Source organism: Mus pahari, chromosome 4 (assembly GCF_900095145.1).
Source record: "Mus pahari chromosome 4, PAHARI_EIJ_v1.1, whole genome shotgun sequence".
Lineage (NCBI taxonomy): Eukaryota > Metazoa > Chordata > Mammalia > Rodentia > Muridae > Mus > Mus pahari.
The window spans coordinates 31,350,921-31,364,903 of NC_034593.1; the positions used below are offsets into that span (position 1 = coordinate 31,350,921).

The following is a 13,983-nucleotide window of genomic DNA, read 5'->3' on the forward strand; positions in this document are numbered from 1 at the left end:
TCCTCCTCCTCCTCCTCCTCCTCCTCCTCTGCATCCTCTCTCCCATTTTCTTTCCTTGTCTCCCACCTTCTGCTTCACCTTCCCTTTTATCTGCCCGCTCTCCTTTATTTTACAAATTAAGGTGGGAAGCAGGTTTACAGGAAATCACCTGAGTGCTGACTCATTCCTTGTTCACAACCCCTCACTGGAGAACAGATTTACAGATTTAACATCAAATTAGCCCCAGGGCTATCCACAACTGCGTTTCTTTTGGAGAGGCATGACAGAATCAAAGCAGGTGTACTATTCAGACCTCCTGCTCTTGATAAGGAGCAGCTTTCCCTGAAAGGCTTAGCCTAAGCCTGTCCTCATAAGCACTGATTCCCTCTATCTCACTTCAGTTTACTTTTATAGAATATCCTATCACTAACAACATTGTTATTAATGCCCCCATGTCAGCAACTCATTTTCCAAGATATTTTTCTTGCTAATAAAATTGAACATGTCACAAAGAGAGGCCTGATCTTCTCTGAGTGTATCGGAGATGGTGTTGTAGACACACTGAGTAATGAGCAATGCAGCTGTCACCTTAAGTGTGTTAGCTTTAGATTTAGGTGTTGCCTTTTCTCCAAAGATTTCAGAAATAAGTTTCCCTTTGGGCTTCTTAGCAATAACATTTCTACAATTAATTATAATGTTTACTGCTTAAATTTGCACATTACATAGATGTGAAATATAAAGATAAGTTTTGATATTTCATCAGTATTTAGCATTTTCCCTATAGGTTACTCAAAAAAAAAAAAAATACTAACTTTGTTTTTCTTTTGGTATACTTTTAAAATAGAAAGTAGTAGTTTTAAAAATTCTTATCAGATTGATTTCCTATACATAGAAGGAGACAAGGAGTCTGCAGTATAATGGTAATGCAAAAATGTGTATGTGCTATTTAGGGACATTTTATTTCAGAAATGTTACTATCATATAAAACTTACAAGTAACTACAATTTCTTGGGATTTAAAAAATAAAATGGATATTAGCACGTAGCTCTCTTTTTGTAACCTTATGGGTAAATAATGTTTATTTTAAAGTGTTAGCTCTGTCATTCTCATTTCTTCCTCAAGCTGTCATACAAGGTAGATATTATACCTGTTGTTTGTATGTTTGTTTGTGTTTTTGGAACATAATCTTGCTGTGTAGCCACTTAGCATTTAAATCATAATTCCTCTATTCTAGAGTTATACTCTTTTGTTTATCCCTGCATTACAGGGAGGAAACTGAAGGGCTTTTTGAGATTAAGTGTACTAAGCATCAGCCAAGTGGAATATGGGTTAGTAAAGACACTTTAATGTTCTTTCTTGTGTCCCCGAGTTAGCACTAATAATGGGGACTTTTTCAGTTTCTGACTAGCAGATTGAATGAAACATAACTACCACAAACTCAAGGATCTTGTGTGGGGAGTTTATGCGTGGTGCAAAGTGGGAAGAACAATTTCCAGCATGCGAACAGAGTGAGGGCAAGGCCAATTATAATTTTTACAACATTTAATCTCCTTGGGGAGTCTTGAGAACAGATCATAGATACTAAATTACCTATGATTCATATGTAGGAAGATTTCAGTTAGCACCTACAGTACGAATTTCTGATGTTGCGCCTTCCTGGAGCCCAGTGTAGATAGGTAGAGTTAGGATGGAGTAAACTAAGTTTGCGCTGGTAGAATTAAGGATTCACTTAGTGTCTGTTGTCTGGAAATGAGTCAAACAAACCTGTTTTTCTTTTGACTTTTTTTTTTTTTTTTTTTTTTTTTTGGCTTTTCGAGACAGGGTTTCTCTGTATAGCCCTGGCTGTCCTGGAACTCACTTTGTAGACCAGGCTGGCCTCGAACTCAGAAATCTGCCTGCCTCTGCCTCCCAAGTGCTGGGATTAAAGGCGCGAACCACTATGTCCAGTTCAGAATTTTTTATACAGCTTTTTAGAGTGTGTAACATGCTACTATGTGTAGTTAGATACTTGTATTTTTAAAAAAGGATAATACTTTAAAATGTAGTTATATTGCCAAATTTTTCATAGATTCCTTGAGAAATGTTTACAGTCACTTAACCCACCTTTTATTTGCTTAGGAAATGTGAATGGTATGAAGAGGAAAGAATGGGAAAACAAATCACTGGGAATAGAAGGAGAGAGAAAAACTCAGCACCTTAGTCTTCAGGTGCCCTTCCGGTCTCACAGTTCATCCTCTTCCTCAGAGGAGAACAGCAGCTCCAGTGCTGCTCAGCCATTACTGGCTGGCGAGAAGGAGAGCCCCTCCTCTGCTGCTGCTGACCCCTTGGTTCAGAAAGACTTCTTACATGGTACCAGAAGAGATGATGGCCAAGCAAGGTCAGTATGCAGTTAGACGGGGAGACACTGGGTTGTAACTGGGTTATACTTACCTAAAATAGTAGCCCAGGAACTTCTTTCCTCTCCACTTCCTCATTTTAGATTATTTTTCTTTTGATCCTGAACATATAGTGTCTTTCCAAATAAAATTAATATAATCTTTGCAGATATTAGAAAATGCAAAAATGTATTTATAATGGGAATATTTCACATCCTACAACTCTGAATTTTTGTTACTATTCATATACTGTATTACTTTATTGAATATTTCTTGGTCTTAGCATATAACAGTTGAACACTACCCTCTTTTGAATTACCCTTGCTTAACAGTTTGTTTTCACCTTCTTGTCTGTACCTTCTGTGTCCAATATCAGGCTTTTCGCTTTGTTTTGCTTCTTTTGCTTCCTTTTCTTATAGTCTGACATTTGTTGAGAGTTCTGAATTCTGTTTTGATATTTCTCCATTTATTCTGTGCAGCTTCCCTAGCCAGTCTTTATAGCTACTTGACTTAATTATGATGATAGCAGACATCTTTTAAATATAAAAACTACAGTCAAAACCTTTGTCCCTCAACCTAGGTACCATGATAGTTTTGTTTGGATGCTTCATGGAGACCTTCAGTTAAGTGTTGTTAAAGTGATTGTTTTAGTCACAGTTCTCTAGAGCAGTGTTCTCAACCTTCCTTAAAGCGGCGACCCTTTAATACAGTTTGTCATGTTGTGGTGACCCCAACCACCAATTATTTTCATTGCTACTTCATAACTGTGATTTTGCTACTGTTAAGAATTGTATTATAAAATATTTTAAAGGTAGAGATTTGGCAAGGGGGTTGTGACCCACAGATTGAGAACAGCGGCTGTAGAGGAGTAGAGCTGATAGAGTGGGGGGGGAGAGATGCTTGCCCTACCCTTTCCTCAATAAAGCACACTAAGTCTATATTGCTGGATGAGATTTAGAAGATGTGGAAAGAGAAAAAGAACTTTAAATATGCTAATAATCCTGGATTACTTAAATTTTTGGAATGCTTAACGTGTTTTGTTTTTGCTTGTGGATTTTTTTATAGCTTTATGAAGGATATAAACTCATGCTGTAATGTTTCACTATTTTGAATTAATATTTTATTGTAAAATTCAAGATATTTATAAAAAGATCAAAATTACTTAAATGATTTTATAAGTATTTTATGTTTAGATTATGTGATGTGCTGAAAATAGAAACAGTTTTCTTCTCTTTCAGTGTCCCTACAGAAATCTCAGGAACCAGTCCTGTGTCTCCTAACACCCAAGATAAGTCAGTAGGACAATCCCCTCTCAGATCTCCTTTGAAGCGGCAAGCCTCCGTGTGCTCTACCCGACTTGGTAGTACTAAGAGTCTCACTGCTGCTTTCTATGGAGACAAACAGCCTGTTACAGTTGGAGTCCAATTTAGTAGTGATGTCTCTCGAAGTGATGAGAACGTCCTAGACTCACCAAAACAGAGGAGAAGTTTTGGTTCATTCCCTTACACACCATCAGCTGATTCTAATTCATTTCATCAGTATCGGTCAATGGATTCCAGTATGTCAATGGCTGATAGTGAAGCCTACTTCTCTGCAGCTGAAGAATTTGAGCCCATTAGCAGTGATGAAGGCCCTGGAACTTATCCTGGTAGAAAAAAGAAGAAAAAGCAAATGCAACAGATTGATTACAGTAGGGGCTCCATATATCACAGTGTAGAAGGACCCCTTGCTGTCCATGGAGAAGGCATTACAGATCCCCGGACTCTCCCATTCAAAACTCATCCTTCCCAGGCTTCCTTTGTTTCTGCATTAGGTGGTGAAGATGAAGTCATAGAACATCTGTACATTGTAGAAGGTGAGAAAACAGGAGAGACTGAGCAGATCATGTCTCAGCAGCCTGTGATGAGTTGCTACCAGACTTACCTTACTCAGTTTCAGGTAATTAATTGGTCAGTTAAACATCCTACCAACAAAAGAACCTCCAAGTCCTCATTGCATCGCCCCCTTGACCTAGATACACCAACCAGTGAAGAAAGTTCCTCATCCTTTGAACAGCTTTGTGTTCCAACATTCAAGGTACAAATCAAATCATTATTTTCCATCAACATACTGATATAGTAAAACCAGCTTTAAGTTATTAAGCTGAGTCATTTCAACTGTCTTCTGAAAGATAGACTTTCTGTTGTATGTAACTCCATACACTTAGACTACAGGGTTATTGTTAAATATTATATATTGAAACAAATTAAATCAAGAATGGTATAAGGTTTCAGTGTGTTAATGTAGTAAATTACTATGTAGCCTAATCTATATTGCCAGTGTTCCAAAGATTAGGGTCAAATTTCCTTGTGAGTTCATTAAGACTGAAGTAGGCTGTCAGAAAACTAAGTCATGTGAAAAAGAACGCACATAGGAAGGACATTTGCAGTTCTTGTTTGAGTCATGTCTTTTCTGATTCTACCTTCGTAATTCTTGTCACTTACTTCAGGAAAACATGAAGTTACCCATTGAATATCTTCTTTTAAATATTTATATTGAATATATCAAAATCGTAATAGTAAGGTTATTTTGGGTACTCACAAATATCACTTATCATAACAATCAGAAATAATTAAAAATTTAGATTATAAGCAACATTTTATTCTATTCTAGGTCATCAAACAGGGACTTACTGCTAATTCTTTGTTAGATAGAGGAATGCAACTTTCAGGATCAACTTCAAAGTAAGAATTTTATGTCTTTTTTCTTTTCTTTCTTCTCTCTCTTTCTCTTCTCTCTCTCTCTCTCTCTCTCTCTCTCTCTCTCTCTCTCCTTCCTTCCTTCCTTCCTTCCTTCCTTCCTTCCTTCCTTCCTTCCTTCCTTCTTTATTGGCATATGATCTTATTATGTTGTTCAACTTGCCCTTTATTTCTGGGACTAAAAGAATCTTTCTCCCTCAGTCTTCCAAGCAGCTAGGACTGCAGGTGCCAAGAAAATGCATTTTTAAAGTTCAGAGTCATAGTCCTTCTAAATTAGGAGATTAGTAGACTTTATTCTGAGTAACAAATCTTTTGTACTTGATTTTAGACCTTATTTTAAGAATAAATTACCCCCAATAATTTTTTGTGCAGGAGTAGATAAACATGTTTGCGTAATTTAGGACAGTCCTATCTACTAAATAAATATATCAAAAATACCTTTTGTCATATGATATAATTGCCATTTTTGACCAGTATGCATTTTAGTACCTCATTCAGCCTGGGTTTGAAAAGTGTTTAGACTGGAAATATTAGTCTCTGTCTGAATTTTTCCACTGAAATAAATGTAATTTAAATGTTCACTTTAACAAAACTTCAACTTCTATTCTTGTTTTTATTCTGTTAAATAGCACTCCATATACTCCACTTGACAAGAAAATTGTTGATAACACAGATGATGAAACATTAACAGAAGAGTGGGCCCTAGATCAGCCTGTTGCTCAGACCAAGACCACAGCCATTGTTGAAGTAAAAGGAACTGTTGATGTCGTTCTCACTCCACTGGTAGCCGAAGCCTTAGACAGGTATTACCTATGTCTAAAAATATGACTACTACTTTATACAGTAATGCATTTACATGACAGAAGTAAATGGAATACAGAGTTTATTAACTAGCTGTTTTTAGTAGAAATAGAAGTAGATTTTAAAGTGGTTGTATATTAGTTAATCATCTGATATGTTTTCAAGCTAAATATATTGTAGTGTTATAATAACTATAATATACTTTGTCTTTTACATTTGACTAATAAGCATAAAGTGACAAACGTGGGAAGTAATTATTTTATATTCATACTTGCTAATTGAAGAGATTAAGGGAAAATAATAGTTACTCTGTCCTGCAAGATATACATAGTCTATCGAAGAAACTTCTAACTGACCCAGGTAGAAGCCAAAATGACACAGAATAGAGTGTGAATCCTGTAGATAATGAAGAAGGGATGGCTCAGTGAGGACAGTTCTCATGAAAATACTTTTGCTGGAATGGTACAGGGTGTTTTCTGATAAACTGGCAAGATTCTTGGAAGGAGTCATACTAATGAAAAATACAGGAAATTATCTTTAGGAGAATCAAAAAGACTTTAGGAGAATCAAATATACTGGCTTATACTAGTTTATGCCATGTTTGGTTGATATCCCTGGGAGTCCTACATTTTTCTGAAGGGAAATCGAGGAGGAATGGATTGCGGGGGTAGAGGGGAAGTAGAGGAGAGGGCCTGAGAGGAGAAGAGCGAGGGGAAACTGCAGTTGGGATGCAGTATATGAGAGAAAAATAAATAAATGAACAAACACAAATGCATAGTGCAGAGCTTTGGGACATTAATATATACGTGGTTTCCTCATTTTGGGGGTGGGTGGAGCGTGCAGAACCATAGTGAAAAATAACTAAAATAAATGGATGGGATTACAACAAATTAGAAGTTTTAGCAGACACAAGACATAGTTCATAGAATGGGAAAAAATATTTAAAAAACAAACATTTGACAAAGGGTAGATATCTAGGATATGTTAGGAATGCCAAAAATCTATTAGCAAATAAAGAATCAATTAAAAGTAGACAGTAGACCTAAGTAAGTAGACTTTTATGTCAATAGGTATATGAAAAATTAGTGCTGACTTGGGAAATGCCAATTAAAATATCACTATAGTGAGATACTACCCCAGTAAGAATGACCGTTGTTAAAAGGCGAAGGGATTGTTATACATTGTTTATGGGAATGTAAGGTAGTACAACCCTACACTGAGGCTTTTCCCAAAGCAAAAGACAAAAACTATTGTGATTCAGCAACCCTATTTGTAGGTTTTTATGCAAAGAAAAATTAAATTATGTTGAAGAAACATCTTTCTCTCATATACACCAGCATTATTTACAGTAAGTAAGCAATATAAGTGACCCATGTCCACCAAATGACAAAATTTTGTACATTTACATACTGGAATACTGTTTACCTTTCCTGTCATTTAAAACAATACAGATGGAACTGAAGGTCAGTAGGTTAAGTCAAATAAGATAGGCACAGACAAACTGTACATGATATCACTCATGGAATCTCAGACATTTTTTTGTCTTAGAATTTTAATGGTAGACCAGAGTCTAGGGACAGACAGAGAGAAGAGGTAGAGGAGTGTTGATCAGCTGGTATTGAGTTTCAGTTAGAAGCTCTGATGTGCACTGCTGTTGTGTGCAGAAGTTTTTAAGGTTTTCACCTTAAATAAATAACATTGATATTACCTACATGGTACCATGTTAGGATGTACGATCCTAAGGTTTTTATGTATCGGGTAAAAATACAAAAAAGTTTTGGATATAAATGTAAGGTGCAAGTCTGTAGAAATTGTTGAACATTATTTGTGGTAGGTGCAAATGTTCCTGCCTAATCTGAGGTTTTTGCGGGTGAAGGCAGGGCTAAAATTTAAGAAATGTTTTTTTCTGTAGAATTTCTAAAGATGTAATTTAGGATTTCGATTTTTAGTATTGAAAAATTGTGAATATTCAAACAGCGATAAGTTTCACTGATTGCTTGGTAAAATAAGCCATAATATTAAATGAAGTTTTAATTTTTTTTCTTTTTCTGTTTCTTTGATCAGATATATTGAAGCTATGGTTCACCGTGTGAGTACTCGGCACCCAGCTGCAATTGTAGATGATCTTCATACTAAAGTCCTTAGAGAAGCTGTGCAAAATAGCAAGACTACCTTCTCAGAAAATGTAAGAAGTCTTTGATTCAGTGGGTTTAGCAAGTTGAGTCTTCCCCCATGTGTTGGAATAACTAATCTTGAAAAACTTAAATATATCAAACTCTTATCACTAAGTTAAATTGGAATCCACCTGATGTGTTCTAAAAGCCATTGGCTTCATAATAGCACAGATAACTACTGTGGATTAGTAGCACCAATTAGAAACCACAGCTTTCTTTTTATTCTTTTGTTTTGAAAGTAGCTTAGAACTAAGCCTTTTTAACAAGACTTGTCCTTAAATGATGAAAAAAGTTTTAAGATTTATTTTGTGTGTGTGTGTGTGTGTGTGTGTGTGTGTGTGTAGTTGTGTGCACATGATTACAGATGCCTGTCAAAACCAGTAGAGGGTATTAGATCCTCTGGAGCTAGAGCTGTGGATAGTTGGGAACAGAACTGTGGTACTCAGGAGTAGCACTATAGTCTCGTAAATACTGAGTGGTTCTTCATCCTCGTGATAAACATTCTCTAGAATTAGTATTTTAGTGCTTTCAGGAGCAAAGATATACATATTTTTAACTTCTCTTTATTTTTATGTTGTTTCTTGTTCACCTCAGTGAATTGAGTAACTCCATTTTCTGTGTGACACCTCTACTCCTGCTGTCCTCTGGCTATGCCACCAGTTGCCTACAGTCACACACTGGTGGTCTTTTGATAATTCTCTTTTGGTTTTTCAAATGTATCTGTATTATATTTAGATTAAGAACTAGGATAGAGGTAAAATTGAGCCTGAGTTATTTCTGGTAAACTAGTCATTATTACTCATTCTGTGTTATCCTTTCATGTGAAATACCTGAAATACATTCAGGTATTTCAGGTAGAATGATATGAATAAGGGAAAATTGAGCTATTTGCAGCCAATAAGGATCCAGTTATCAGAAACCAATTCAGCCTTCAAGACTGTAGAGTTCAGTTTTACTACTACTACTGCAACTACCAATAATAATAATAATAATAACCTATTATAAAATATACGATTATCATTTTTGTTTATCTATGAATGGTTTTCATTTTAGTATATAGTACTTTTTTCAGTCTGGCAAACTGGCCTATTTGCCAGCTTTTGCCTGAAGTTCAGGACTGAGTATTAGGATAGTTGTCATGTAGGTCTGGGGAGTGCTAACACAGTGTATGTACATGTTGTGGATGATGTAGAACTTATGAAATGCCTGGGAAATAATTTTGTTCAATGTTTTCAGTTATCCCCCAAGCAGGATATTCGAGGAACAAAAACTGAGCATCCTGTAATAGGAACAACTAACCAGGGACAAATTCAGACAAATGTCACAACGAAGCAAGATAATGTGACAATTAAAGGTCTACAGGCTAATGTGAGCATACCAAAGGTAAAGTTAAACTTTTCAGAAATATTTTCTTGATGTAAGTGGGCATACTTAGTTGTTTTGCCTTTAACATTTAACAAAGGGAATGTTTGGTGAAACAGTTTGCAATATCAAAAGATATTCTCCATTCTCTTGATGATCTAATGTACATTTAACATATTATAATTAATTTAATTTAGCATACTACTACTAAGTATTTAATAAAATGTTCCATATTCATCTAGTAAAAATTTAACTGTGTTTTTTTGTTTGAGAATTTTATGCATTCTTCTAGTGTGTTTTGATCAAGTCCTCCCAGTTCCCTCCCCCGAACTCCTCCCCATCTGCCTCTACCACTTTCCTCTCCCAATTTCATGTGTGTGCTCTTTCTCTAAAGTCATGGAGTCAACACTTAGTCTCTTAGGCTGTGCACAGCACATCTCCCCTGGTAGCCATCAATTGACTAGAGCTCCCCAGACAGCCCCTACTTTTGCTGATAGTTTGGGTAGCTTGATTTTTTTTTTTTTAAGTATAATTTTTTTTATTGGAAAAAAACTTCTTCATAGAATATATTTTGATCATGTTATTTTCCCTTCCCCAGTTCATCCCAGATTGCTCCCCTCCTCCTTACCTACTCAACTTTATGGTCTTTTTCCTCCTCTCTCTTTAAAATAAACAAAACAGTAACATACAAAAAATAAACAAGACCAAAAAAACAAAAAACAAAAACAAAACAAACAAACAAAAACAAAAAACAAAACCCAAACCCCAAACAAAGCAAATTGGGGGGGGGGGGTGCGAGTGTCTACAAAGATACAACTCAGTTTATTTTTGTGTTGGCCAGTTACTTCTTGGAATGGGGCCTGCCCTAAAATATGGTTAATACAAGTTTTTCTTTTGCCAGTGGATATTAGTGGCAGATAGCTTCTGGATCCATCTGGCTTTAACTTGTGTGGATCTTCTTGTTCATGCTGCTTACAGTCTCTCTGACCTCATATGTGCATCAGTCTTGCTGAAAGACTATTTCCTTGGAGACACTGTCATCTCTGCCTCTTACAGTATTTTTACTTCCTCTTTTGCCTAGAACCTTGATCCCCGAGGGGAAGGGGTCATTGAAGACATCTCACTTAGGACCTAGAGCTCCAAAGTCTTTGCATTGTCCACTTGAGGGTTTCTGGGTTAACTACCATCTACTAAAAGGAAAAGTTTCTATGAGGAGGCCTAATTGAAGCTCTGATCTATGGATATAGCAGTATGTCATTAGGAACCATTTTATTTCTGTGCTCATTTAGCAGAATAATACTAGGAAGCTTTTCCCCATAGTCCCTTCATTTATGTAGTTTTAGGTTCTTGGTCCCATTCACATTGTCAGGTATGGATTCTGTCTGGTAGAGTGGGCTATAAATTTATTCAGAAAGTGTTCGGTTACTCCCATAACAATTGCAACAATTTATCTACAGGCATGTCATTGTTGTGAGTTGCAGGGTTTTCAGCCGGGAAGTATTGATGATTGCTTTTCTCCAGTAGTGTGCAGAGTACCAGCCAGTATCATAAATGCTAGCTAGGGTCAGCATGATCTGTGTGAGTCTTGTACAGTTGTATATAACGCCTTGTCATATCTAGAAGATAGTTTCACAGCAGTTATTCACCATCTTTGGCTCTTATGATCTTTCCTGCTCTCTTTCTCATTCATATCTGAGACTTGGGAATGGGGGTGTGATGCAGATGTTCTGTTTCTGAATGAATACTCTTATTCTCCATGTTGACAAATAGTAAGTTTTTTTAAATTAATTGTCATCAACTTTAAAAAGAAACATCTCAAAAATAGAAAAAAAAAAAAAAAAGAAACGTCTCTGCATTTTTCTTTTAAAGTGTAGTTGACCATGCTCTGATGGGAGAACATACACCCATAAGTATTGGGTGCAGCACAAATTGGTCATGAAGGAGTTTTTTTCTAAAGACACAAAACTGGGTGGGTAGGAAAGGAAGGGATGGATCTAGGAAGAGTTCGGGAAGAGAAAGAATACAATCAAAATTTCCAACTAATAAAAGAGCAAAAGAGATAGATAGAAAACAGCTTCTTGAGTGTTGAATCATTAATGGATGAGTATAAAGACATACTTAGGGAAACAACTTAATACTGTGTCTTTTTAGCAGAATAATATTAGTAGGGTTTCTTCTGAGTGTCACCTATCTAGCCATCAGTTAACAATTCCAAGCATGAATTGTCTTGATTAGGTCTTGTATCTAGTCAGAAAGTATTGATTACTAGACAACATAACATTTTTGCCACTATTGTACTAGTGAGCATATCTTGATAGGAGTCCCGGCTGTTTTGAAAACTTACAACTTTTGTCTTCATTACTCTTAGATAGATCTATATACTATTATTATTGGTTTGTTTGTTGGTTTGTATTTGTGATCTAGGTATAAAAGATACTTTTTAACTTTTCAATTCTGAAATGTTTTATTTGTGTATTAGGTTAACTTATGCTTGTTGCAAGCTTCAGTGGAGGAGTCTCCAGCCATAGTTCCTAGTAGAAGTGTGACTCATGTGTCCTTGGTGGCTTTGTGCTTTGACAGAATTGCTACACAAGTTCGTATGAACAGGTGAAAAGATCTTATTGATTTGATCTGTGATTGTTGGAAGTGAGAAGCCTTGTTCTATCCTAATTACTCATAATTATTTTAAAGAAACATTTGGGCGATGTTATTGATATTGGTTTACTTTCATTTTAAACAATGTAGTGAAATGTTTTTATTGGATGACATTTAAATGTTAACCATTTTGTACATTTTCTGTTTCCATTAAGAGGTGTGGTTGAAGAGTCTGCAAATAATGTAGATGCTGGTAAAACATCAAATTTTGATAGATATGTTCATGCCAGCAAGATGCAGCCTCAGTCGTCTGGGTCTCTTCGGTCGAATGCTGGGGCAGAGAAAGGCCAAGAGATCGCTGCCAAGTTAAATATCCATCGAGTCCATGGGCAACTTAGAGGTCTTGATACTACAGGTAAGCTCCAAACATTTTGTTTCTTTGTCATTTGGAAATGTGAAATTTTCCAAAAGAGAACATTTTCTTTTGAACATTGCTGCAATTTGATACTATCAGGAAGAGAAAAGCACTTCTAAATATGTTGTACTCATGGTATTTAACTATTCTATATTATGTTCTGTGCAAAATGGAAAGTAAGTTTTAGGACTATCTGTGTTCTAGGTCATTCTAACTGCTGTGCAGATCTCAGTGTTTGTCTTAGAGCTTTTGTCGCCTCAATGAAATACCATGACCAAAAAGCAAATTTAGGGAAGAAAGGGTTTATTTGGCTTACACTTCACATTATAGTTCATCATCAAAGGAAGTCGGGATAGGAACTTAAACAAAGCAGAAACCTGGAGGGAGGAGCTGATGTAGAAGCCATGGAGTTGTGCTGCTTACTGGCTTGCTCTTCATGGTTTTCCCACAACACAGCCTTATGGGAGCATTTTCTTAATTGAGGATCCCTCCTCTCAGATGACTTTAACTTGTGTCAAGTTGGTGCACTTGCTAATTTTACCTCTTTGTATAATATCACAGCATCTGACATGAGGCTTTAAAAAAGGCAAATTAATTTTTATAATTATCTACAAACTGCAGTCCTAAAACTGAGGCAAAGAACAGTGGTTTGAGTTGTAAAAGGTCTGTAGATTGTAGTGGTGACCAGTTTGCACTTGTTTATTAGATTATAAACATTACATTATGTAACTTGAAACCTACCAGCTAGAATAAAAAGCTCATTACAAACAAAAGTCCCTATGAATTTCTGTAGCACATTTGCATTAAAATGCAGAACACATGTAGATTTTTTGTTTATACTTATGTTTGAGATTCTCAGTTTCTTGGCATTTGATAGCCACGGGGAGACAAGGTCCATTTCTGAGTGCAGCACTCTGGGCTTTCTATTGTGTATGTCTTCTTTTTTTTTTTTTTTTTTGGTTTTCAAGACAGGGTTTCTCTGTATAGCCCTGGCTGTCCAGGAACTCACTTTGTAGACCAGGCTGGCCTCGAACTCAGAAATCCGCCTGCCTCTGCCTCCCAAGTGCTGGGATTAAAGGCGTGCGCCACCACGCCGGCCTGCGTGTATGCCTTCTTATGGGAGTAGACTGCTTATAAACTTAAACACATTTCTCACTTTATCCCCACACTTAAAACTAAGTTCAGGAGATTTAAAGAGAAATGCAAATAATTAAGTAATCAGAATGATTTCAGAAAATGAAGGTTCATTTTACTGCATTATATTAGTAAACAGTGGATTCATGACGATGTCTAATAAATTCCAGTTATAAAAAACTTTAATGTTAAGCTGTCTTTCAGTAAAAGTTAATACTGTTCTTAGGAAATAATGTTTTCCGTGAGGCCACATAATTAAAATAATTTTATTTTGTAAATGATGAAAGCTTTTTAAAGTACTTTGCCAGAAAGCTGGATTATTTAGACTTTTGTTGACAGAATTCTTTAATCTTTCAAAAAGGAATTGATGAATTCATTGTTAATTCTAGAATCGTCTTTACTGCATTGGA

General features: G+C 36.0%; 1 protein-coding gene across 7 annotated transcripts in view; it reads left to right on the forward strand.

Annotated features, from left to right (window-relative positions):
• The window catches only part of Kiaa1109 (KIAA1109 ortholog), a 196,753-nt gene that overhangs the window by 80,925 nt on the left and 101,845 nt on the right, over positions 1-13,983 (forward strand). For all 7 annotated transcript variants that reach the window (XM_021195875.2, XM_029537784.1, XM_029537788.1 and 4 more), the window contains exons 28-35: positions 2,098-2,356; positions 3,593-4,430; positions 5,007-5,077; positions 5,722-5,895; positions 7,958-8,078; positions 9,304-9,450; positions 11,909-12,036; positions 12,240-12,439. In XM_021195875.2, the coding sequence (XP_021051534.1) occupies positions 2,098-2,356; positions 3,593-4,430; positions 5,007-5,077; positions 5,722-5,895; positions 7,958-8,078; positions 9,304-9,450; positions 11,909-12,036; positions 12,240-12,439 (1,938 nt within the window). The remainder of the gene's footprint in view (positions 1-2,097; positions 2,357-3,592; positions 4,431-5,006; positions 5,078-5,721; positions 5,896-7,957; positions 8,079-9,303; positions 9,451-11,908; positions 12,037-12,239; positions 12,440-13,983) is intronic.